The sequence below is a fragment of the Exophiala xenobiotica genome (genome assembly GCF_000835505.1).
Source record: "Exophiala xenobiotica strain CBS 118157 unplaced genomic scaffold supercont1.3, whole genome shotgun sequence".
NCBI lineage: Eukaryota > Fungi > Ascomycota > Eurotiomycetes > Chaetothyriales > Herpotrichiellaceae > Exophiala > Exophiala xenobiotica.
In genome coordinates this window covers 4,002,931-4,026,617 of record NW_013562492.1, presented here as the reverse complement: position 1 = coordinate 4,026,617, position 23,687 = coordinate 4,002,931, and the positions used below count along the sequence as shown (strand labels likewise).

Genomic DNA, 23,687 nt, shown 5'->3' with positions numbered 1-23,687 from the left:
TATCTATCTCGAGGACACATCGTTGCTGCTACGACTATAAGTCCAAAGCAGTGTGCTGCGGTTGGAACTGATAATCACCACGGGACTTTCCCTCGAACAAGAATATGTCAAACACGAAAATCAAGGCGGTCTTCTTTGACTTCATGGGTACATGCCTGGACTGGCACAGTGGAGCGATCGGAGTATTACCGCAATCAATCCCTGAAAGTGACAGATCGAAGCTCGCTCTGGAATGGCGACATGACTACTTCGATGCCAATGCCGCTCGTCTTGCCGCCAACCAGCCTCCAGAAGATATCGACGTTACTCTCCTCAACACACTGGAAGCATTGCTGGACAAGCACCCAGACCACAAACACCTGTTTGACGAGCCGACAAAGGACACATGCGTCAGCGTGTGGCACTCAATGCCCGCTTGGCCGGATGTCCCCGGCGCCGTCGAGCAGCTGAAGGAAGCAGGATATGAGGTGTTCGTCTTTGCGAATGGTACGCCGAGGTTACAGCTCGACCTGTGTAAATCGTCGGGTCTAAAGTTCCACATGCTGTTCTCCAGCGAGTTACTAGGAGTCTACAAACCTGCGCCAGAGAGCTACCAGAAGACACTGAGTTTGGTAAAAGTGAAGCCGGAGGAATCGGTCATGGTTGCTGCGCATGCCTATGATACTCGAGGTGCGAAGGAAGCAGGAATGAGGACGGTGTATGTTCACAGGTGGACTGATGATATCAATGAGGACATGGAAGTTGTGGACGGAGAAAACGACTTCTTTTTGGAGGATATGACCGACCTCGCAGAGGTTATCGCACACTTCTAAGCAAGACAAACATCGGAGTCGACTATGCACCTACATGTATGCTAGCCGTCCTCATCCCTTGCTATCGAGAAAGATGCGATACGAACGCTGGCGCAAAATAGCTGGATCTTTACGGAGTAGCTCCGTAGCTTGATAGAGTAATCGAAGGCATATGGGTGCCGGGGGCGTCTCGCTTAACCTTCCCTGGCCAGATTACGCGTCGACTGATCGGACAAAATTGTTCAAGTTAACATGTTTTTGAAAATGACCTACATTGCAAGGTACTCCGTATATTCCACCGAGATACTGTACAGCTTCTGCCGGGTCATGTCTTGTCACCTTCAACTGCACATTTTGTAGCATTTCGTTCTTCCTTTGTTTTCTGTTTGAGTCGGTGCATGTCTTTGTCTTCCACACTGAACCTCCAAGCTGGTTGATCACATTGCCTTAGCCTTGAGCAATGCCTCCCCATCCTAATACCTTGCGGCCTTTGCTTCGTCTTCGGCTTGCAGCAACTTGTGCGAAACGTCGCTTTGCCAGCTCGCTCCCTCCCAAACCAGCAACGAAACCTCAAGGCTCCTCACAGCCCTCCTTTTCGCGAACGATCCCTCAACGTCCGGGAGGACAAATAGACCATTCCTTGCCTCCAGATTCCGCAAACAAGCAATTTTACGCAGCAAAACTGTACGCTGCGGGCCAGCGAGAAATATACAGGCCGCGATCGCATGCTGGAGTTCTCGGGGCTTCGTACATCATAGCTGCATCCTGCTTCATCACATCAGGAGCTTTGGCGTTCAGTAATCTGTGGGCATACGATGCAGACTCGGGGTTTCACTGGGTTGTAAGAGTAGGGTACCGACTTGGGATAATCACATTCACGGCGCTCGGATGTATCGCCCTCTTGCGCCCAATAAACCTCATTAGATCGATTGATCTCGTATCCTCAGACGGTGTGGTCAAGCTGCTGGTTCAGGTACGACGGCCTATACCTTTCATGCGACCAAAACAATATCTCATTCCTCCTTACGAGTTTCGGATGGATCGGACGTTCGTGCAGCAGATGGAAGAGCCTGAGTTTGTCCATGAAGATGCGCCCAGACCAAAGGGAGTCTTGTCAAGGATAGCTCAATCCATCAGTCGAGCAATCTGGTACCCGTTTGCTGCGACCAGGACGCTCATGACTCTCGAGGGTATCATGTCCGTGACTTTGACTGAAGAAGGCACCAAAGCCAAGCTGGACTCACAAGGCAAATTCTCCAACCATGGAGAGGACATCGTCAGAATGGGAACTATTGTCCTCTGAAAGCTCGAGCACAAGCATATGGACTAAGCTTATGAAGTGTTGTGATCAAGGAGCGTAAATGGAGGTCAAAAGTTGTTAAGTTGGTTGGCTGCAAAATTTGCCCTGGTCAAACGTCATGTCTCAGAGAACAACGCTGTATACATCTCACGTTGAGCGTCTCTTTCAAACCTGTAAATGCCAGGTGGCCTGCATCTCCAATTATAGTTGGGCAGGATGTTCGGGATGTGAGCATCGGCTCCTCCGGCTGAACAGACTCTACCGCCTCACGAAACTGCCTCACCAGCAAGCAGGCAAGCACGACCAGTTTTACCGCTTGGCGAGACAGCAAACTCGCCAACCTCAGCAGCACCCAATCTTGCACATCCTTCAGCAAGAGCTATTTTGCATCTTACTAGCAAATATCTCAAGCTCCCCTTTCATAATGACGACTCAGCCTGAACGAAGTGACGAAGAACGAACGGCAAAGGCAGCCCAGGTGGCGATTACGGATGTTGACGCCAGGACCGACACCAGAACACAATTTCCCTTACCAGGCTATCACCACTTCCACTGGGGCGCCTCTTCAGCTCAGCCTGCCGCGCCCAGTCGGCCTACTGTGGGCAGTCGAACATATCAGACACACTTACGTTCAGTCGACCGTCCCGTCGCATTGGAGAGCCGCGCAATTCGAAAGTTGCAACTTCGTTTTCCAGCCAGTACCATGTCGCTTCGGGGGGTCGAAACTCGATGAACAGATTACTCAAGTCCAGTGTCACCACTCCAAGAAAGTGTCAGGAACGTCGCAATATTCAGAGGGAACTGGGGATGGATGTTCAGGAAACTGTCTATAGTATGAATACTGTCTATCAGAGTACCCGTCTTGGTATAGGTTTAGTCCCATAGCAGACGCCTAGGCACCGCAAAACAAGCCTGTTGCACCTGATCATCGTCCCCATCTCCATAACGATAGCCATAACTGAAGAGTTGATTCCTTGGGCGTCCAGAACGAAGCCTTTTTTTTAGCGAACATTGTTCAATGGACCTGCAGTCGGAGGTCCCTCTGCCGTCACATAAGCCTTGCTCAAACCACCATCGACCACAAACTCGGTAGCATTGACGAAGCTGCTCTCATCACTCGCTAGGAAGAGAACCGCCTGAGCCTGTTCGATGGCCTCGCCGAACCGACCAGTAGGAAAGTGGACTTCTCGTCTATGCCGCTTCTGCAGGTCATCGCCCAACCAGTCCTGCAGCAAGGGCGTGTTCAGCGGTCCGGGGCACAGCGAATTGAATCTAATATTCTCACGAGCGTGCACGATGGCCAACTCTCTCGTCATGGCTAACACGGCACCCTTAGACGCGGTATACGCGAGCTGGGGAGTCGCCGCACCCATCAACGCGACGAAGCTGGCCGTGTTGATGATGCTGCCGGACTTCTTCTTGTGGCGGCGCATGCTGAGCACGGCGTGCTTGCTGCCGTACCAGACGCCCTTGACGTTGATGGCCTGCGTGAGGTCCCAGATCGATTCGGGCGTGTTAATGGCGTCGTCGTCCTGTGCGTGCATGATGCCGGCGTTGTTGAACATGATGTCGATCCCGCCGTGGGCGTCCTGGCTTTCGACGGCGGCGGCGATGTCGGATTCCTTGGACACGTCGCATTTGATGGTTTCCAGGCGCGGAGCGTTGGGCACGAGTTCTTTGACCTTGGCCAGCGCCCGGGCAAGTGCGGGTTCGGAGATGTCGGCCATCAGCACGGCAGCGCCTTCGCGAGCGAACAGGATGGTGGTTTCGAGGCCGATGCCGCCTGCCCCGCCGGTGATGAGGGCCGTTTTGCCTGCCAGGCGGCCTGGACGTGTTGTTTCGGTCATGTCCGCTGATTCTTTTTGTTGATATATGAGTGCAAGTGAGTCGGGAAGAAAGTTAGAGAGGGTGGGCTGCTGGTTGTAGAGCGATGTGCTGAGATGGAATCCCACAAAGCCAATGGAGCTAGTGGTACACTCTGACAATGTGTGTTGAAGTCAAGTTTGGGGGAAATATCGGGCTTGGTTGGTGTGTGGAAGTGTGGAAGTGTGTTATCTAATGCATACCACAAGTTTCCGCAAGCGTGACCGTCTGACTGGATCCGAGGATTCTTTAGTTTGGCTTGGTTTTGCTCTTACAGGAAATGCGATGCGTGATGTCGGAGATGATATCCACTTCACTCCATAAATGTGGATGGATCAGGAGGGATGCAGTTGTAGGAACGCGGCTAGAGGAAGTGATTGGCAGGTAATGGCAGGGACTTATATGATTTCTCTGGGGATCTTGCAGCAAGGCTTTCGGGCGTTTGAAGCTATGGCCAGCATGCGCTGATGGCACTATTACAATATATCAGCTTTGACCAGCCCATCGATGGTAGAGTGGCTCGAGAGTGGCTCGAGAGTGGCTGATGATTCCTGTACCTGTAACTAGCTTAGCTTAGGCGTGCTTAGGCTACGCTCGTATCATTATTAGGCGTTGCATTGGCTAGCTGCAGCCTTACCAGCCACAATTTTTGGTCCTTATCGGCGGCCGCTCCACCTTTCGATACCTTGCGTGCTGGCTTCGTATTGCTCTCGTGCACTCCCCGCCTTTCCACTTGCGCCTCCATCTGACGCTGCATTCTTTGTCCTTTGACCAAACGATCAGCAAGGTGAGAGCGGTCTCCATTTCCCGAGGTCTTTGTTCTGCACATACCCGCCATGGCCGGCCAGAATGACAAAGAAAACCTCACTTTAGACGAACTGGAGACTGCGCTGGCGCAGGACACCAAGGTCAAGCTTGCAGGCATCGACATCGATGGTATGCACACTCTCGTGCGATCACTGTTTACTTGCTGACGTGCGCAGGAATCCTTCGCGGCAAGTTGGTTTCCAAGAAGAAATTCCTCTCTGTCGCCAAAGATGGCTTTGGCTTCTGCAGCGTCATCTTTGGCTGGGACATGCACGACTTGACGTACTTTCGAGAACTCAAAATCAGCAATAAAGAGAATGGATACAAAGATTTGGTTGCAAAGATAGACCTGGCCAGCTATCGTCGAATACCTTGGGAAAACAACGTGCCCTTCTTCCTTGTCAGCTTCTACGATCCGGACACAAACGAACCCATCAGTGCGTGCCCTAGAAGTCTTCTGCGAACCGCCGTCAAGAAGTTGGACAGAGCTGGCTATGGGGCTATGGCTGGTGCCGAGTACGAATTCTTCACCTTCAGAGCACCCAAAGATCCCTCCATACAAACAAATCAGCCTTCATCCGCCACCACAGCTCCCTTCCTCCAAGAAAATCCTGTCGAATCCCTGCCTCATCTCACCCAGGGCATGTTCGGCTACTCTTTGACAGACCCCATCCACAATCAAGATTGGTTCTACAGCATATTCGAGGCATGCGAAAAATTCAAGTGTAATATCGAGGGTTGGCACACCGAGTCAGGACCCGGTGTATTCGAGGCAGCGCTTGAGTACGGTGAGATCACAGAAATGGCAGACAGAGCGAGCTTGTTCAAGTATGTGGTCAAGGCGATGGGCAGTAAATATGGCATTACTCCAACATTCATGGCCAAACCAAAACAGGGCCTTCCCGGCAACAGTGGACACGTTCATTGTTCTATAGTCGACAAATCAGGCAAGAATTTGTTCTATCGTGGGGAGAAGGATCCGAATCCACCTTACAAAGACCTTGAGTACGTGTCGGATCTTGGTCGTCAATTTTTAGCTGGCTTGCTGGATGGTCTGGCTGATGTCATGCCCATTATTGCACCTACAGTCAATTCATACAAGCGGCTGGTCGAGAATTTCTGGGCTCCGGTCACAGTATCATGGGGTCTCGAGCATCGAGCAGCCTCAATCAGGCTTATTGCACCTCCCACTGCGTCAGCCAAGGCAACAAGATTCGAGATCAGAGTTTGTGGTGCCGATTCCAACGCATCTCTGGTCCTGGCCACGATTGTCGCTCTAGGCTGGAGAGGGATCGAGAAGAAAATGGAAATTCCGCTACCGCCATTGAGCAAAGGAGAGGATGTCGGTGGGGACAGCGACAAAGGCGAGCGCCTGCCCAAGAATCTCAAAGAAAGCACGGCAAGGTTTATGGCCAAAGGCAGTATTGCTCGAGAAGTCTTCGGAGATGAATTCGTCGAGCATTATGGCGGCACAAGAGAACACGAATGTCGACTATGGGATGAAGCGGTGACCGATTGGGAGGTGCGAAGGTATATTGAAACTGTATGAGATACCCAGCTGGCAATGAGATTTTTTTCTATTCAGCCCTGCAACCGTCCGTTCATTTTTAATGCCCAGTTGTCTTTCTGCCGCTTCGATCGCACACCTGCTCTTTCCTATTCTGCCAATTATTGAATGTATTGTTTTTCTGTCCACGAACAATGAGATGAGTTCATTCTCTTTTGCGTATCTTTGTGCCACACCCATTTCCCATGAATAGCCTCATTGTTTGGTTGTGCATTGCGTTTATTTTTGGCAGCCATTCAACAATGGACTTTCTTTCATTGCCCTTTGGTTCTATGCCTGCTCTTCGATGCAAGATGTCTAAATCCTCTCTTGCTCGCTACCCATGTCCGTTGTTTCACACACATCACACGTCTAGGAAGACTCGCAAGACAAGACATACAGACATTCACAATGGCTCCAAGAAGCAGCGCAAGGTTGAGAGCGAAAACAACCGGAGACCATGACCAGAGCGTTCACAAGCAGGCTTCCCAGGAGGGACGAGGACACAGGATCGCGAAACCCACTGCCCGCTACACCAGCTACAAGAATTCCCTGAGCAGTTCGCGTAAGACAGAGACCAGCAGTACCCTCGCTGACACCGTCGACAGCTTCATGATCAGATTGTATGCCGAGATTCTCGCTGCTGCCGTGGGTTTCATTGGCGACAAGGAACGTTCTGAAATTCGTGTCTTGATCCGCAAGGCAAGGACTTTACGATTCTTCGACCTTTATGCGAAGCAGGATGCTGACAACCTCAAAAACATTCTCAAGAATTCTCGACCTTCCGACGTACAAGGGAAGAAGGTGGTTCGACGTGCCATTAACGACCTCCAGGTGAGCCATCCCGAGCGCCTGGTCGGTTTTTGCAAAAGTCCAAATGTTGTCCTGTTGAGCGTTTGTGCCCATTCGCAAGCATTCCGAGCCGCTATTTCCCGTGATAATGCTGATAGCAAGGCTGAGAAGCAACCGAGATGGGATGACATCCTCTCGAAAATCAAGAAATGTGCGTCTAGCCTGGAGCTATTCGCGAAAACAAGGGGACTAGAGTGGAGGAAAGAACTTGACGCAATCAACATTGACTGGGATAGTCTCCTGGCTTCCTGCTTCCAGGGAAATCAACATACCAGCGGCATTGACCATGACAACTTCGGCATCGGGCCCAAAGATCTGGATGAAGTTCATCATCCTACGGACGAGATACCCCATCATTGGGTTCTTCCACGACGCAAAGAGAACGCCAAACGAGGCCAATTCGAGTACCACTTCAACGAAGGTCTCTCCGAGCAGAAATTTTACGGGAACAAAGTCCCAGGCAAGCTCAACGGACGCCGGAAACCCAGGGTTGGCGACCGTCAAATTGCGGAGCAGGTCAATGTGGACCAATCGATGGTGCTGGACACCTACGACTGGTCGTATTTGCCGATTCTAGCACAAGGGGACCCACGCTTTGCTGGGTACAAACGTCGTCTCTGCGACGCTTGCGGGAAAGAAGATGCCTGTTCATGTACGTTGACCGACCTCTGCCGGGAAAAGGGCGGCCATGCCAATCCACTGCTCGAGCTGATTGCCACCGTGAAAACCGGTGTGGGAGTCAGGGCTCTCCAGGAGTTCAAGAAGAAGGACTTTTTGGGCGAATACATTGGAGAAATATATCCTTTGCAGGTGCCAGGCCGATATGGCACCAAGGAGGGGGAAATGTACGTCTTTCCTCGACCTGTCTATCAAGAAGGTGATTTGGAGCCCAGACGGAGGAGGGGCAAGGGCAACAACAAGGAAGAGAAAACCCATTTCATTATCGACCCGGCAATCTATGGCAATTGGACGCGGTACATCAATCACAGTTGCGAGCCGAATGCCCACTACGAGGCGGTCAAATTGGGCCAGAGACAGGCCATAGTCATCCAGACGCGTCGAGATATTGGATTTGGGGAGGAGTTGACAGTTGATTATGGGGGCAATTACTTCGAGCAGATGAAGATAAACTGCATATGTGGCTCTGAGCGTTGTCTGTATAGAAAGAAGAAATAGTAGTTGTGGTGGTTCAATGAAAGATTGTACTCATACTTGTACTCTGTATCGCGAGGCTGAATGCCCCTTTTTGGTGGGGGATTGGCACGCCCGTTAAGCACGGGGAGTGTCTTATGGGCAGCGCCTAACCACCTCTCTCTTTGGAACTGGCGAACATCCTGCATGCAAGAGACATGATAAAGCTGACTGTTGGCAGCCTGTATTTGGCCTTCGCTATGGCCTCTGCTAGGAGTCCACTTGGCCATGTGGGCGACGGAGGGTCAGACAAGGGTCTCCCACGCCATGTGGCTCCGAAGCACGTCCTGTCCAACTACTGGCATTCAGATACCAATCCACGGCCTGTACTTCGCGTCCTTTTTTTTGGAGCCATATCGACGCTACAAGGCACAATATCCGACCGAGTGGACATCGAGGACATGAACAATGAGGATTTTTCACGTACTACTGTGTAGGGTGTCAGTGGCGCATCCGATTGTGAGTGTTCTTAAGCTTCTCAGCGTCAATGGCGAGGGCTCAGACATTTTGCCAGTGGACCCCAGTCCCTTAAGGTCCTCACTTTTCCCAATACCACGGTAAGAACGAGAAGACAAGCTTGGAAGGTACTTTACCCTGCCCTCTTCTTCACCACGCGAGCATTTACAGTTATTTGGTTTGCATTTCTCGGCTATCTACTTTCTCGGATCTACCAAGCATTTTCGTCGCAGGCTAAGCTTCTGCCTTCTTTTCTCTGACATCCCTTGGGTGTTGGCCAAGGCACGGCTAAGGCTTCTCTCTTCGTTGAAACAGTTCTTGGCTATTGCTTGTCTTGTCTTGTCCTGTTGTGTTGTACGAATTACTGGAGCCAAAGACAAACCAGAGCGGTAAACAGGACGAATACTACCAGAGCCAGAGCCAGAGCCAGAAACGTGAGAAATAGCAAGAGCAAGAGCAAGAGCAAGAGCAAGAGCAAGAGCAAGAGCAAGAGCAAGAGCAAGAGCAAGAGCAAGAGCAAGAGCAAGAGCAAATACAACCATGGCCTCCAACTCCTCCACCGATTTTGGCGGAAGCACCTTCAACCCGGAGAATGTCAACCTCACCGAGGCCGATCCGCGAGACGTGATCTGCGCCCTCGCCGCGTCGGGCAACGATTACAACGGCCAACTGGGTGCGCGTATCTCGGCGCTCTTCGTCATCCTGATCGTCTCATCGTGCGCAACCTTCTTCCCCGTCATCGCGAAGCGCATCCCCCGCCTACACATTCCGCTGTACGTGTACCTGTTTGCGCGGTACTTTGGGGCCGGGGTCATCGTGGCCACTGCATTCATCCACCTCCTCGACCCGGCGTACGGCGAGATCGGGCCCGAGACGTGCGTGGGCATGACGGGCGGATGGGCCGATTACGCGTGGTGTCCGGCCATTGTGCTGGCGAGCGTCGTGGTGATTTTCCTCCTCGATTTCGGGGCAGAGCGCTATGTCGAGGTCAAGTACGGCGTCAGCAGTGAGGCCGACATACAAGAGGCTGTGACCGGGTACAATGGTGCGATTGAGAACACGCAGCTGAGCGAAGAACAACGACAGCGTGGCGAGAGTATAGCGTCGATGAGGCGCGAGCATCAGGAACGAAGGAAGTCGTCGGCTTATGAGAAGCGGTTCCTGGAGGACTTCCAGGACGACGAGATCGATCCGGACGTGCGCAAGAATTCGTTCAGACAACAGATCGCGGCGTTTTTGATCCTCGAGTTCGGTGTCATCTTCCACTCCGTCGTCATTGGGTTGAACTTAGGCGTCGTGGGTGATGAGTTCAGCACGTTGTACCCGGTGCTTGTGTTCCATCAGTCGTTCGAAGGACTCGGAATCGGCGCCCGTATGTCGGCGATTCCCTTCAGACCGGGCAGTTGGTTGCCCTGGATCTTGTGTACGGCGTACGGATTGACCACGCCAATTGCCATTGCCATCGGGCTCGGCGTGCGTACGACGTACAATCCCAACAGCTTCACCGCCAATGTCGTCAGTGGCGTGCTCGATGCCATGTCCGCGGGGATCCTGATCTACACTGGTTTGGTCGAGTTGTTGGCCAGGGACTTCCTGTTCAATCCCATGCGCACAAAGGATAACAAGAGGTTGACCTTCATGGTCGTCTGTGTCTTGCTGGGTGCCGGGCTAATGAGTCTTTTGGGAAAGTGGGCTTAAACTTGATCGGATGCATCAGGTCGTGGTCCTTTCCCTCTGCTGGTGCTTCAACAGCGACAGACGGGCGTCGAGGAGGAACGGGGGTAGGCCGCTTCAAGGATCCCATCTCGACGGGGTTACATCTCACCAGTCGACCAACAACATACCAAGCAGAGTCCCTCTCCAACGGTCTGAGGACATGCCGGAACCAGCAGGCGATCCCAGCTGGATGATTTGGGACTGGCAAGATATTTTGTCAGGTCCTTTGGGTTGCCGTGTTGGCAACCGTATTATTTTCTTTTCTTGGCTGTACACTTAGCAAAATTGTCTCAACAAAAAGGCGGGGGTGTACAGACGCTGGACATAGACATTGATGGTAATATACATATTAGTTCTGCATGACATCCTGAAGTGCCTCCGTAGATCCGGCTGAAATGCCGGATGCAATGCTTGAAGGATAAAAAGTGAGGAGAGGACCACTAGTATGATTCGAACTCCTTCAAGCTCATTCTTCGAGATGCTAGCTAGCCTCGACCGCCCTTCCAAAGCAAATACAAGCAAGCTCCATTCGACACCCACCAAGAAATCCCGCGGAGCTGGCTGTAGAGGTCATGCGGGATGGAGACATACACTGCTCCATACACCAGCCTGGCAATAGTGTATGTGGTGCATGCGCCCATCAACGCTGGTCGAGGAACCCCGGCGATAAGTGCGAAGAGGACTGGGAATTCGTAACAGGTTAGTCCTGACTACTACAGTAGTACCAGCTCATTTCTGGGCCGCCCCAGTCTACGGAATATACGGAGTACTGTAGGATGTTACCTAGCTAGGTACTTACCAGAAGAAGCGAAAAAGGCGAATCCATCCGTCGAGTTTGCACTGGCAGCCTCGATTCGCTGAATCCTCTCGAGTTGGGCCCTTGTCATCTTGCCCTCGCGGATGGCGGTTTCGGCGTATTTGGCCATGTCTTGCCGTGGGTTGCCGTTGTGATCGATTCCGCATGCTTGCTTCCACGGGCGGCTGGAGAGCACGACGTAGGCGAAGCACCAGTTCCAGGCGAGGAAGCCGGCTGGCGCTGCCAACGAGGTCGTGGGAGAAAGGCCGAGAGTGGTCATGGTTGATTATTTCCAATGGTGAGGTTCAAAGGATCGAAGTTGAGCTGGCAATATTAATACTGGTATTCGACGACAATGATAATGGCAATGCCAATGCCAAAGTCTGGGCCGCCTTATTCGAGAGTTGTGTCTTGGTCGGAGGCCTTTGAGGACGTGTTTACGCGAATACGACGCATGAGCTCTTCCGACTCAAAGCTAAGAGAAGTCGCCGAAAGTGGAGTGTTTTCAACCATGTCGCGAGTTCATCCGAGTCCGCGACGGCTCTCGCGGCTCTCACGAGTGCATGCGAGCTCATACGATTTCAGGCGCATTTGCACTCCGTCGAAGGAGCAGCGGCGCAATGGTCACGAGTTCTGTTCGAACCAAAGTGCTGTACTTATTCCTGCCCAGGCCTGATCGAACAACCGACAGAAATCTCGGCCGCAATGTGGGATTACAGCAAGACAGGTAAGTCCATCGTCGGGACTTTGAGAATGGAAGTGATCTGCAAGATGCCGTCCTTTGGCGATGACATCGGTCAAATATTCATTTCCCATTTGAAAGCTCGCAATGGTCCCCTTCGCCGTGGTAAGCGGCATCCTCCGCTGGTTGATCCTGGCCAGTACTTGCGTGGGTCTCGCGCTTGGATCACTGGACAAGACTCTACGCTATGCTAACTACACCTGCTGCGATAGTCAGCTGTGCACGTGGTGGCATAGCACTGGAGAAGTCAATACGCTGGCAAGAGTAGCAAATGCAAATGTCCGTCAATCTCGGAAGTACCTGGTACAAGTCAGCAACGCAGGAAGAAATCAATACCATAACTCTTTCGTCTATGAGTCCATACCTCGAAATGGAAATGGCAGAATCTATTCGCCATGGGATCCGCCATACACTGAGACGATGCCTGATCACGAAGACGACGGAATCAGCATTGAGCTTGATGGCGGCATCAATATGGCCTGGTCGCAATTTGAGTACGCCTCTGATGTGGATGTGAAGATTCTCAGTCGAGATGGAAGCAGCTTAGGTCCCACATCAGAAGTCAAGGTCCGACCGCGATCACTGTCATTCGATATGACTACTTCAAACGATGGCGGCATCATCATTCGCGTACCAGCCAATACAAAAGGCTACAGATTTTCTGTGGAATTCGACGCCGATCTCTTTACTTATCGTTCTGATGGTCGGCAATATGTGTCGTCCGGTGGCGAGGTTGTGGGCGTCGAGCCTACCAACGCCCTGATGATTTTCGCCAGCGCCTTTCTACGCAAAGACCTCATCCCTTCAGTGCAGGATTCCGACACCATAGTCATGCAGCCTGGCCCGATCAATCAAGGCGACTGGGGCTCCTCTGGCGTACTCTACTTCCCTCCAGGTGTATACTGGATGGATTCGAACCTTCTCGGTGTACAAGGCAGAATAGGCGAGAACCATATCCGACTACATCCAAACACATATTGGGTGTATCTAGCTCCAGGCGCGTACGTTAAAGGAGCCATTGAGTTTTCAACCAAGGAGGACTTCTACGCCACTGGCCATGGGGTGCTCTCAGGCGAGCACTACGTCTATCAGGCCAACTGGGCGGCAGACTATCGAGGACTGAAGTCAGATGGCACCAGCCTTCGATTATGGCTACATCAAAACCTGAGCCATGATCACCAAACCTGGACTTGTGTTGGCCCTACGATCAATGCTCCTCCATTCAACACCATGGACTTCATTGGCAGCGATAACATCTCCGTCGAGATCTCGGACTACAAACAAGTTGCGGCATTCTACTATCAGACAGACGGGCCACAGGTCTACCCCAATAGCCATGTCCACGACGTCTTCTACCACGTCAACGACGACGCCATCAAGACTTATTACTCCGACGCCTTGATCGAAAGAGTTATAATCTGGAAATGCCACAATGACCCCATCATCCAAATGGGCTGGGACTCACGCCGAGTCACTGGTGTGCAGATCAGTGACCTTAGCATCATCCACACACGATACAAGAAATCAGAAACTGGTGTGCCGAGCGCCGTCATCGGCGCTTCACCCTTCTACAAAAGTGGCAGAGAACCTGATTTGACAAAGTATATCAGCATGAATATTACGAACATCGTCTGCGAGGGGATCTGTCCTGGATTGATGCGGATCACGCCTTTGCAGAACTTTGTGGATTTCAACATCCAGAACATCATCTTTCCAGACGGTCTGCCGACGGGGCATATCGGCCTTGGTCAGAGTATTGTCCCTGGTGGATCAGGAGTGAGATTCGATGTACAAATTAGCGACTGGACTGTGGGAGGTCAGATGGTTACCATGGACAATTATGGAGTCGACTCGTTGGGCCAGCTGCACATTGATGAGAGCTACGACGGGCAATGGAAGATACGTGATACAGGGAGGCCATTGATGGAGTGTCAGGTCTCGGAGAAGTATGTCAGGATACATGATGTCTTGAGGCTGTGAAGCTTTCATGTTTGAGGTTGTGATATCCGTACTGTCTTCAGCTTAGCGACGGCGTTCATGGGTACGGATAGGTGGAATACTTGGGGAGCATGTCAATATACTTTGGAGTCCGAATCTAGACTCTTGTGCGCCTGGCATTGACATATGCGACAGAGTAGACTGACACATTCCGAGAGTACTGGGTGAGTACTATGGTAGAATCTACGAACTCGCAAAGCTGCGCAAGGCTGAACCAACACCTTAAAGCGGCGATGGGTTGTTTTTCGAAGTCGAGTCATGGGTGGTCCTCCGTCTACTACGAGTATTACACACCTCAACCTCATGATATGTAAGAGGTATGAGCATTCAATGCCCATACCGGCACACTCCATATTCTATATGGCGTCTTCAAGTCATCCGGACTCTTTGCGGATCCGTCGCACAGCAAAGCCGGCCTAGCATTCTCCTCACGTGCCCTCGAAGCAGTGCGAAATCGAAACGAACCTTCCACAATTTTCGTCCATTCGGCGTCAACGAGACCAGCGCAGCAGATCCTGTCAAGGATGGAACTCCGCAAAAGACCGAATTGTCTGCGAAAGAGGAAGTCTCATCGTCGCACAAGAAACCTCTAAGATCGCATCGCAAGAACACTTTCAATCCGTACAGCAGCGAAGGAAGAGAGAAAATAAAGAACCTGCTCTCCCAACTCAGACCTGCCGTCGAGAGAGCCCAACATAGAGCGGCGAATGTGTCAGAAAACGATGCAGGACCTCAAGGACCGAGTCCGCTCCCGAGGACCCCCATACTTAGACGGACTGGGCCGAAGTATATGGGACCGAAAAGACGGCCGACATGGCCAGAGCTGGACGCATTGAAACACAACGTCTGGGCGCAAATGCTAGCTGCTCCCGTACGAGCATGCCAGGGCAGCGGCGCGAGACTGCCTTCCCCCTTTCACACGGATCTCGGATTCGTGGAGAAGCCGGAAAAAGAACAGGTCTACGTCTCGCCGATTTACCTCGCAGACCTCGCGGCGCTGGAAAAGAAAATGGCTCGGGAAGTCTACGAGGAAGACTGGCGACGAGTACGCGATGACAAACGAGCGGCTCAAGAGCGCCGTGCGCGCGGAGAAGAGACCCAATCCATACCGTCAGGGCGGACAAACAAGGTCAAAGAGTTACCGCGATCACGCATCTTGTCTGATATGAACTTGTTCCGCCTCTTAACGCTGAGTTTCATGGAGCGGAGCAAGCGGCGTGGGTCGAAGGAGATAGTGACCAAACCAGGCCATGTGATGAGATTGGTCCCCACGCCCGTCCGGGAAGCGATGTCCAAGGCGCAGCATTACGCTCTAAACAAGCGTATGGTCGACATCGCTACGGGTGTCTGTAGTGACGATGACAGCCCCAAGTTGCACGAGCATTATCTGAAACAATTGCAGTGGCAGGAGGATGTGCACGAGCGTATCGCGCGCATTATGCGGAAACGTATACTCCTCGCGCTGAGGGCACTGGCTGAGCAGGCAGTGGACGACTTCAGGAATGCAAAGGAAGTGAAAGTGCTTGCTCTACCGACGAACACGGACACTGACAAGGCTGATTCAGCCGCGCGACGCCCGGAGTGCCCATCAGGCAGTATACTCTTGCATATCGGCGGCGGTGACACATCTTCCTTGGTATCCTCGATCGCCGCGTCAGCGGACACACCGTCCGGATCTCCTGGTTTGGATGGTGGTAGCCCATCGCTTCCTTCGAACCCGCTCCTTCCTCCAATGGTCAGCCTTGACGGCACGCACCGTATACCCGTCTTCCCTTTGACCAGGATGCTTGCATCCCACGACGCTGACTCGCCAGAACTATCTGCACTGGCGGACCTTGTGGCCAAGCACACAGTTCTGCAGCACCCGAATTCGCAGACCGAGCAGAGCGATCATTTCCTCCTCGTCCGGCCCGGCGTCGGGCCTCCGAAAGCTGTCGTCGAGGAAGTCTGGCAGCTGTGGCGATACCTTGGCGGCTCGAACATGGGATTGGTGTCCGATCCAGAAATGGAGCAGAAACTAGTTCTTGAAGCAGAGCAACACCGAGAGACCGGCCGCCAGAATGCAAGAGGACAAGAAGATGTGGGTGCAGCAGCTGCCGTCAACACCACCTTTACCGTCCCCAGAAGCTGAATGATGCCTGGTGCCCGACTCAGGCGGGAGAGCAGACGTCTGCTGAGGGCTTTGCTATTGTCCTTGTCAAGATTCTTGTATCGTATACAACCCCTACGCACGGGAGCTGATGAGCTGCTTCATGGGATATACTATTTGACTAATTAGAGTATCATGTCTGCAGAGTCTTGTGAGGTTCTTTGCTGAAACGGGAACTCCATACTCAAAATCGTGGTCTCAGAATTTCCTAGATCCATGGCGTGCACAGCATCGTGAAAACTGTCTCTTGTTACTAGCTGTGTCGGTCGCTATGTCTTTCGTTGCACCGTCTGTCGTCACCACTGAAGCCCACCTGATGCCATTCTCCTCCCACCCCGACCGCTCTCCCCCACTGTTAGGTGGCTGTCGTACGTTGCTCGTCCTCCTCCGCGTCTTCGACAATTTCTATCCCCCATCTTTCCACGCCATCACTCCCAAGGAACATGCCCAGCCTAACGAGCGGCACTTGCCCTCCTCTCGCCCTTGCTCTCTCCGTCCACGTCTCAGGATCCGGATGCTCCGTCACCCACGCGCGCAATCTCTCACTGTCACAAACCACACTGACCACGCTCGCCAGATCATCAAAGTCGTGCCTGAGTTTCCGGAACCGCCGATATCCAACACTGTACACGAACAGCGCGACCAGCATCAACACCAGCAGGATCGCGAGCGACAAGTACACAGCAACCGGACTCATCTGGAGGACTTCCACCGAGATCTCGACATGCACGCGCGCATTCGTGTCCGAAGTCAGGCTGGTATTCGCATCCGGCTGCGTCCCGTTGCTCAAGGGGCCGAGGTAAGCGGGCAAGGTAGCGCCAATCTTTTGGAAACCCCAACCTCCTTCGGCCGTGACGTTTGCGGATACAAAGTGCTGGAAGAAGGTCGAGAAGACCGTCTGGCCTAGCTGTTCCATCTGCGTCGTGTCCATCAGCACGTCTAGATCGCCGTTGGCGAGTTGGTACATTGAATACGACATGAGATCGGTGTTCAGACCTTGTTGGTCGAGCCGGAAGTTGAAGTTCTTGTCGTCCAGGTCCTCGACGAAAGTCTCGGATCCTCCGCCTGAAGGCCAGAAGTATTTGAGGTCCGAAGCAAAGAGCATCGCGTCTTGGAACAAGACGCCGAAACTGACGGTGTACTGGTTGTGGAATTGTCCCGTGCTGGCGTTGTCGCCGGGAGCTACGTAGTCGTGGTTGAGATAAGCGTCGCTCCAGGCGTTCTCGAGGATCTGTATGGCGTCGTCGTCCTCGATATTGTACTTGTACACGCGACCGGTGGCCATGTCCACAGTCACGCTCGCGTTCGTCCATTCAATTCGAGGCTGGCAGTTGAGGGCCGCCATTTGCGGCGCTTCGGTCCAGATCAAATGTCGGAAATCGCCATACTCGCCGTGATAATATCCTTCATAGGTCTCGTTCATCATGTATAGCTGACTCGCTGTTGTGCCGCGAATCCACTTCATCGTGAGGTTGCGAGGGTAAGTGATGTCCGCGTCGTCGAAGTCGTACATCTGGTTTTCCGCGTAGTTGTTGGACCAGTATCCAAGTGCGGAAGTCCCGCTGTTGGCATCGACACTGGATGTGTTCCTGCAGCACAGCAGCGTATGGTCTTGAGCCAGAATTGGCGTCGTAGCGAAATCGTCAATCGCACCTAGCTCGAAATTGCCATTGACCTCGTAGCCCTTCCGAAGCTCGGTGGGATTCTTGGATACGTTCCAGACCATGCGGTCGGTCAAGTCCCACTCGGTTGTCCAGCTTGATAGGTTATTTACTTGTCCCACAGCACTGCACTTGAGACTGCCACGTAGGGCAGGAGTTGTGACCGTGACATTGACGGTTTTTGCTGAAGACGCCGAGTTTGGGTCCGAATTGTTCGTCGATGGTGTATTCTTGTACATGGCAGAGTCGGCCACCGAGGACAGGTCGACCGGTACAAAACTCCAGCCATCACGACTCCACGGCGGTTGTGACCCGTTGTACGCTAGCTGTAATGTAGCTGAGTACAGCCAATTTGTGGAGAGATCGCCATAAAAGCTCGAGATGATCTCTTGTCCCGTCAGGTCCCCAGAGCCCATTGATGTACTACCCGCCAATGTATACACCAATGGCTGCGTCCTCGGTTCTAGGCTGCGTATAAGGGTCATGTCGCCTGGCCGAGATCCATCAGCTCTTTGCCAGAGTGCTGACATCGACACTGTCAACACTTGCACAAGGACAGCCGCAGCTGACACCAAGGCAACATATTCATGCTTATTCCTCAGTGCCTTGGCCACAGAGCCAATCGAGTATGTTGGAAGATATGACAAGCCAACAATCGGCGAGATGGGTACAGCTTTCTGAGCCATGGTGACATAAGGCTGCAACCTGCGAAAGGTCTCGTCAAGATCATCCCACCACAGGCCAATCACTACAGCCAGAAAGGTGGGAACGATAGAATAAGGTGCAAACGTAAATAGTGAGGATTTGGAAGGGACGAGGTCTGTCTGGTACGTGAAAGCAGACTCGTAGAGACCCACTGTATAGGCTAGGGTGAAGAGAGTCAGTATAGCTGCAAACACAAGTGCCAGAAACAGCAATAAGAGGAGTCCAGCGTAGAGCTGAAGGGCAAAAGGCTTCCAGTTGCTACGCCTCTCCATTTTGCTATTGACTTCCTCTGGACATTCATGTTAGCTATGTCGAGATTTGAGGCAGTACGTGCATACCTGGGTCCAGCACATCACTCTTGGCAGACGATATAGCCCCATCTTGTAAAAAGTGCCTTGTAGCCCTTAAGTGCGCATCAGACTTGAGAGATTGAAATGGCTTCCGTGCCTTGAAAAAATCTCGAAGTATGGTGTTGGTATTGGTCAGTTTGATCACTGCGGCGACTGATGCAGGGTCGTTGTGCAGATTGAGGGAACGCCTGGGGGAGGTCCAAAGAGCAAGGCTAGTCAGCCCAGCTGAGATGGTGAACAAAACAGCCAATGCAATTGCAACAGGAAGGTTTACAACGACTCTGCGCTCGGTATTCGTGGTGCTGCCGCTTTGTGTGACCGGAGAATTGTTCGTGATAGTGTTCAGGGCCATTTCGCCCAAGAAACGTTGTTTGATCCTCTGAGCATGCTCCACGACAGAGTCTGCTCCCAGCATTGCGACTGGCGTAAAGTCATAGAGGGCGGCTAAAAGGGCAGAAACACCTCCAAAATTTGGCGATTGGGAGGGTTGCGTGGTGTATATCACGCTCGTCCAATTCCGATTTAAGAATGCTCTCTCAAAACGAGCCTGGTCAAATACAGTAGACTGGACAACGCTCCTATGATCATTGAACACACTGTCATCAACGGCCAACGAAGTTCCACTGGCACCTGTCGAAACAGAGACGGGCATGTCAGCTCCATAGAAGGTCGTCTTGCAGGACCATGCGGAAGCGTGAAACCATAGGCTGTCATCATATTTCGGGTCAAACTCCCAGGTACTGTTGGTCGCCAGTATGATTTGCTTGTCAGTGCATTGTGCAGTGCTGTTGTAGCACTTTCCAGATGACGCATCGGTACGGCTATCCCATACGGTCAAGGTAAAATTTGGAGGCGCAAACCACGATCCACCGCCTAGGCTGGTGACTATCTGGCCACAGACGCCGATGGAAGTCTCGCATCCACTGCTGTCTGTGAGGATCAAAGCACCATCACCGGACGTCGTGGTGCGGGTCGTCATCGCTTCACATTTAAAGTCAACGGACAGCACGGTCGAGTTGGCCTCCCAGTGCTGGTTGGAGCCCGTCAATGTAGTTCCAAGGTTTGCTGTTTCCGATGAAGGCCAGAACGGTACGACCGCATATTTATCTGTGAGCCAGGCAGACGTTGTGAGATTCTGGAGGATGTTTCCAATTGTTCGAAAGTAGACGAGGTCATCGGACACCAAACTGATCGGTTCATTTTCATCGACCCGATATCGGGAGAACGACGTCTCTGAGATCAGGTCGATAGGTTGACTCTGCAAAAGGGCCGATGATAAAGGATTGATCAGCAAGAACCCGATGACGTTGACAAGGGTGATGGCCAGGAGGAAGAAGTTCACGTTGCCGTGGTTGTTGCGCTTCTTGAGGCTATCCAAGAGCACAATCCACCACGGTGCTCTGCTCTCCAGTATACTGGATGCTGAAGGAGCGCCGGAAGCGTGCGTCATCTGTGCAAATGGCTCGGTCCGCTGCGCATCATTGTAGATCATCGCCGTCAGGATGGTGTAAAGAACCGTCACGAGGGTAGGTGCAAAGCGCCAGCCAAACAGAACGGTAGAAGAGCCGTCATCTGCGCCTAGACCGTCGTGAGCAGCAGAAATCGCCAGAAGCAAGATGACTACCAGGCCAAGTAGCAGAGCAATCACGAGTGTAGACAGCAGAAGAGGCCACCTGAGAAATCTAGGTTTCCACAGTGGCTTAGTCGAGCGCTTCAGTATGTCGGAAGATGGCTGCGGCGAATGTGGAGAGGTCCCGTCGACAATATCGCCATCGTGAAGGGAAAGATACTGTGGTCGTGCCGGCCGCGGAGCACTCGGGCGGTTTCCAGAACGCAAGGACCCAGTAGCCGTGGTCTGCGGAGCTGATAATGGCTCTTGAGAATCATGTTGTTGATCTAGCAATGGAACCGCGGCGGTCGTGGGACTGGGTTGGTAGATTGGACGCAATGGCAAAGCTTCGAAAGTGCCATTGTACTCGAAGTCCGATTGAGACGCAGGCCGACCACTTCTCGCCATTGTGCTTGCAGAAGATGGCACGATCTTCCGGAGGCATACACCGTTTGATTTGGGGCCCTATCCGGCAGAGGATCCAAGTCCGGACGGTGCGGATTCATCAATTGCCAAGTGCTGCTGCTCTTTGAGTAGTATTCACCTTTCCTTTGACTAGTATACTTCTGGTGGAAGCCTGTGAAAAGACTGCAGTTGTAGATTGTGAGTAGCCTAGTCAACACACCGTGGGAGAGGAGGCGGCTGCTCACCAGAAGCATTGGGGGCATGCATTTCTGTTCTGGGATTATTCCTGGCCCAGGATGAGATCAGTTCATGTTGAAGCTCGACGAAGTGCCAGCTGAGTTGGCGGCTATTTCTTTCGCACTGGCGGAGGGCATGGGTGAAACCTCGGTGTCCAACTCCAGTGGCAAGATAAATACAGCAGCCATGTATGCAGGGATCTGAGGTGTCGAGGCACATAAGGTAACACGGCAGTGCGCAGCCTCATTAGCTTGGAACATTCGGGCCAAAGATGGGTGGCCTTAAGCCTGGGGCGAGGTGATTTACAAATACCCTCCTCATCTGGTCGGTCTTTGATAAGAACATTCTGGGTCGACCTGTATGGAGGCCTGCTCGAAGAAGTACTAGACTTATCAAGGACCGTGCCAAGGAGGGGTTTCAGTGAACATACGGAGTGCAATAGCTGGCGTTGTGAAGGGATGCATCTGATCAAAGGCTGTGGCCAAATCAAGACGTTTCAAGCTTTAAGTTGCAGATCAGGCCCAGTGCCGGTAGTGTGGGTGTGTGGTAAAGAGGATTCATTATTGGGTTATCAGCGGGAAAGGGCAGTGGCGAATCGTGGAGCAGATCCGCATTACGCTGGTCTCCATTTTCCGCAGGGCGTGAACCCCAGGTGAACCCAAGGTAACACGCCATTTGACCAAGGCTGCTCATGCATGACATATAAGTACGGGCCACACTTCTCGACAGAAATGGTGCGCTTGTGTGGCTCAGCAACTATCCATAAAGGCATCCAAGCCTGCTTGAAGCCATGACACGGTAAGTGCTGCTGCGGGGCGCGCCTCGTCGTAGCCGAGAAAGGGGAAGAGATACATCGTATGCAGTGACTAAAGCTGGAATGTGACCCTGCCCTTGCTATGAGGAGAACATTGCCGATGATGGCATAGTTTAGCCAACTCGATAGGCGTCGTAGATGACTGTGTAAACGATTAGCACAATCTTCGAAGATCCGGGTCAGAAGTCTTATGGTAGGACTTACTCTCGCCAATCCTCTTGCATCCACTTCCCATCCAGAGACAAGTGTTTAAGAAAGCATATCTCTCGTCACCAGTTTCGAGTTCGACGGAGATGCGAAATTTGTACTGGTTCGCTGGAACCGTGTCGGCCTCGGTGGGATCATTCAACCTTTCGAGCACGTCTTTGGGACCGGTCCGCCAGCCTCTTGATTTGGCGGTAATATAGGCTGGAGGGTCGTCGTTGGTCTGAAGAAGGTAGGTGGCATCAATCCGTGTAGCAAGGTCCTTAACCACCAGTTGATTATCTTGTCCTCCAGGCTGGCAAGGTGTTAGCCAAGAGCAAATCCTATCACCATGTACTTACAATAATGATTCCCTTGCCCCATCTGCCTGCCCACTGTCCTCCAACAATGCTGACCCAGTCACGATGGCCATAAAGGGCTGACCCGACAGAGATCTTGGGATTGACTTTGATGCTCATGCGAAAATCGAGTTCGAGTGTGGGTGTGGGTAACTGCATTGACCGGGCGACATCTCCTTCGTCAAATCTGTGGAGGAGGTTGTTGGCTGGTATAGATTCTTTCATAACATTCTGATATGTTGCGCACTCGAGCAGATGCTGCCGCTGTCTCGATGTGTTCTTGGCTCTGATCTGGTTGCAGTAGATGCATTGCACCGACAGACATTTGTCCTCCTCTTTGGCCCGGAATTCCACGAAAGCAGCATGCACATCATCAAGAGGTGGTGCAGGAAGGTTCGAGCTAGGGGTGGCCTTGGGCGGTTTCAGTTTCGGAGTTTGTCTTTGCACTGGCGTTGTAGACACCCCCTGAGGAGTGGTGGCGGGTATTGAGGATGTAGAATTGATCCCTTGCAGAGGAGTGCTATGAGTAGGCAAGCCACTGCTCATGGGACCATTTGTTTGATGCAGGCTGGATGATGGAGTGCCGAAGCCATTAGCTGGGCCGATGGCATCGCTGGCTGAGGATTGTGGTCGCGGGGCATTTGGGTGGTTTTGCAAGCCCGGGCACTCGAGAAGATGCTGCTTCTGACGGGAGGTGTTCTTTGCTCGAATCTGTTGGCAGTAGATGCATTGTACCGACATGCATTTATCGTCCTCTGTGTGGAGACGATACGGTCAGCCTATCTTGTCACCGTCACAGGTAATAGTAACAGTAACGCGGTATACAATACAGTCAATACTGAGGATGACAATACCTTTGGCCTTGAACTCGACAAACGCCGCGTGGACGTCTTGGTCAATTGTCCGACCCATATCTTGCCGTACCTGGTGTTGCCTGGATGTTCCTAGTATTGTCGGTCTACTCCTGGTAGTCTCTACTAACACGTTGTGCTCGAGTGTTTGGTGCGCAACCTGCGACTTGTTCCAACCTCTTGTTTGCGCTTGGCGCCGCTTTGACCGTAGAGGTCGTTACCGTCAGAAATGCACTTGCCGCTTTACTCATCTTGTCCGCCCCTGCCGCCCCCAATATTCTGTGTTTAAGAGCGAAACCTGGTGTC

The 23,687-nt window shown here is 52.4% G+C and overlaps 11 protein-coding genes across 11 annotated transcripts; 7 read left to right on the top strand and 4 right to left on the bottom strand.

The window, feature by feature from the left end:
• The first annotated feature begins 98 nt into the window (after window positions 1-98).
• Window positions 99-875, top strand: PV05_05754 (haloacid dehalogenase, type II). Its single transcript, XM_013462293.1, has one exon. The coding sequence runs from the start codon at window positions 105-107 to the stop codon at window positions 810-812; it is 708 nt and encodes a 235-aa protein (XP_013317747.1). The 5' UTR covers window positions 99-104; the 3' UTR covers window positions 813-875.
• A 204-nt stretch (window positions 876-1,079) lies between these two features.
• On the top strand, window positions 1,080-3,025 carry PV05_05753 (uncharacterized protein). The gene has a single exon (XM_013462292.1). The coding sequence runs from the start codon at window positions 1,252-1,254 to the stop codon at window positions 2,092-2,094; it is 843 nt and encodes a 280-aa protein (XP_013317746.1). The 5' UTR covers window positions 1,080-1,251; the 3' UTR covers window positions 2,095-3,025.
• On the bottom strand, window positions 2,888-4,329 carry PV05_05752 (uncharacterized protein). Its single transcript, XM_013462291.1, has one exon. The coding sequence runs from the start codon at window positions 3,936-3,938 to the stop codon at window positions 3,093-3,095; it is 846 nt and encodes a 281-aa protein (XP_013317745.1). The 5' UTR covers window positions 3,939-4,329; the 3' UTR covers window positions 2,888-3,092.
• A 299-nt stretch (window positions 4,330-4,628) lies between these two features.
• PV05_05751 (uncharacterized protein) lies at window positions 4,629-6,345 on the top strand. Its single transcript, XM_013462290.1, has 2 exons — window positions 4,629-4,890; window positions 4,938-6,345. Exons 1-2 carry the CDS (start codon window positions 4,791-4,793, stop codon window positions 6,308-6,310), a joined length of 1,473 nt encoding a protein of 490 aa, XP_013317744.1. The 5' UTR covers window positions 4,629-4,790; the 3' UTR covers window positions 6,311-6,345.
• Window positions 6,346-6,718: 373 nt separating this feature from the next.
• On the top strand, window positions 6,719-8,360 carry PV05_05750 (uncharacterized protein; the record flags this gene model as incomplete). Its single annotated transcript, XM_013462289.1, has 1 exon — window positions 6,719-8,360. One exon carries the CDS (start codon window positions 6,719-6,721, stop codon window positions 8,333-8,335), a length of 1,617 nt encoding a protein of 538 aa, XP_013317743.1. The 3' UTR covers window positions 8,336-8,360.
• A 930-nt stretch (window positions 8,361-9,290) lies between these two features.
• PV05_05748 (uncharacterized protein) lies at window positions 9,291-11,748 on the bottom strand. The gene is made up of 3 exons (XM_013462287.1): window positions 11,322-11,748; window positions 10,840-11,204; window positions 9,291-10,790 (listed from the first exon to the last, which is right to left on the bottom strand). The coding sequence occupies exons 1-2, from the start codon at window positions 11,596-11,598 to the stop codon at window positions 11,008-11,010; spliced, it is 474 nt and encodes a 157-aa protein (XP_013317741.1). The 5' UTR covers window positions 11,599-11,748; the 3' UTR covers window positions 9,291-10,790; window positions 10,840-11,007.
• PV05_05749 (uncharacterized protein) lies at window positions 9,347-10,504 on the top strand (the record flags this gene model as incomplete). Its single annotated transcript, XM_013462288.1, has 1 exon — window positions 9,347-10,504. One exon carries the CDS (start codon window positions 9,347-9,349, stop codon window positions 10,502-10,504), a length of 1,158 nt encoding a protein of 385 aa, XP_013317742.1.
• A 399-nt stretch (window positions 11,749-12,147) lies between the features above and the next one.
• PV05_05747 (uncharacterized protein) lies at window positions 12,148-14,040 on the top strand (the record flags this gene model as incomplete). Its single annotated transcript, XM_013462286.1, has 1 exon — window positions 12,148-14,040. One exon carries the CDS (start codon window positions 12,148-12,150, stop codon window positions 14,038-14,040), a length of 1,893 nt encoding a protein of 630 aa, XP_013317740.1.
• A 276-nt stretch (window positions 14,041-14,316) lies between these two features.
• On the top strand, window positions 14,317-16,189 carry PV05_05746 (uncharacterized protein; the record flags this gene model as incomplete). Its single annotated transcript, XM_013462285.1, has 2 exons — window positions 14,317-14,368; window positions 14,433-16,189. 2 exons carry the CDS (start codon window positions 14,317-14,319, stop codon window positions 16,187-16,189), a joined length of 1,809 nt encoding a protein of 602 aa, XP_013317739.1.
• A 123-nt stretch (window positions 16,190-16,312) lies between these two features.
• PV05_05745 (uncharacterized protein) lies at window positions 16,313-21,460 on the bottom strand. Its single transcript, XM_013462284.1, has 3 exons — window positions 21,183-21,460; window positions 18,912-21,120; window positions 16,313-18,862 (listed from the first exon to the last, which is right to left on the bottom strand). Exons 2-3 carry the CDS (start codon window positions 20,938-20,940, stop codon window positions 16,563-16,565), a joined length of 4,329 nt encoding a protein of 1,442 aa, XP_013317738.1. The 5' UTR covers window positions 20,941-21,120; window positions 21,183-21,460; the 3' UTR covers window positions 16,313-16,562.
• A 163-nt stretch (window positions 21,461-21,623) lies between these two features.
• On the bottom strand, window positions 21,624-23,532 carry PV05_05744 (uncharacterized protein). Its single transcript, XM_013462283.1, has 4 exons — window positions 23,385-23,532; window positions 22,534-23,285; window positions 22,193-22,487; window positions 21,624-22,130 (listed from the first exon to the last, which is right to left on the bottom strand). Exons 1-4 carry the CDS (start codon window positions 23,440-23,442, stop codon window positions 22,102-22,104), a joined length of 1,134 nt encoding a protein of 377 aa, XP_013317737.1. The 5' UTR covers window positions 23,443-23,532; the 3' UTR covers window positions 21,624-22,101.
• Window positions 23,533-23,687: the final 155 nt, after the last annotated feature.

Excerpts from the sequence above, each read along its gene's own strand:
- PV05_05751 (XM_013462290.1), top strand. The coding sequence starts at position 4,791 with ATGGCCGGCCAGAATGACAAAGAAAACCTCACTTTAGACGAACTGGAG. Across the intron at positions 4,891-4,937 it reads TGCAGGCATCGACATCGATG|GAATCCTTCGCGGCAAGTTG; the intron begins GTATGCACACTC and ends TGACGTGCGCAG.
- PV05_05744 (XM_013462283.1), bottom strand. The coding sequence starts at position 23,442 with ATGGGTCGGACAATTGACCAAGACGTCCACGCGGCGTTTGTCGAGTTC. Across the intron at positions 23,286-23,384 it reads TGTCGAGTTCAAGGCCAAAG|AGGACGATAAATGCATGTCG; the intron begins GTATTGTCATCC and ends GTCTCCACACAG. Across the intron at positions 22,488-22,533 it reads GGGGCAAGGGAATCATTATT|CCTGGAGGACAAGATAATCA; the intron begins GTAAGTACATGG and ends ACACCTTGCCAG.
- PV05_05752 (XM_013462291.1), bottom strand. The coding sequence starts at position 3,938 with ATGACCGAAACAACACGTCCAGGCCGCCTGGCAGGCAAAACGGCCCTC.
- PV05_05754 (XM_013462293.1), top strand. The coding sequence starts at position 105 with ATGTCAAACACGAAAATCAAGGCGGTCTTCTTTGACTTCATGGGTACA.
- PV05_05748 (XM_013462287.1), bottom strand. The coding sequence starts at position 11,598 with ATGACCACTCTCGGCCTTTCTCCCACGACCTCGTTGGCAGCGCCAGCC. Across the intron at positions 11,205-11,321 it reads CGCCTTTTTCGCTTCTTCTG|TCCTCTTCGCACTTATCGCC; the intron begins GTAAGTACCTAG and ends ACGAATTCCCAG.
- PV05_05753 (XM_013462292.1), top strand. The coding sequence starts at position 1,252 with ATGCCTCCCCATCCTAATACCTTGCGGCCTTTGCTTCGTCTTCGGCTT.
- PV05_05745 (XM_013462284.1), bottom strand. The coding sequence starts at position 20,940 with ATGGCGAGAAGTGGTCGGCCTGCGTCTCAATCGGACTTCGAGTACAAT. Across the intron at positions 18,863-18,911 it reads GAGTGATGTGCTGGACCCAG|AGGAAGTCAATAGCAAAATG; the intron begins GTATGCACGTAC and ends ATGAATGTCCAG.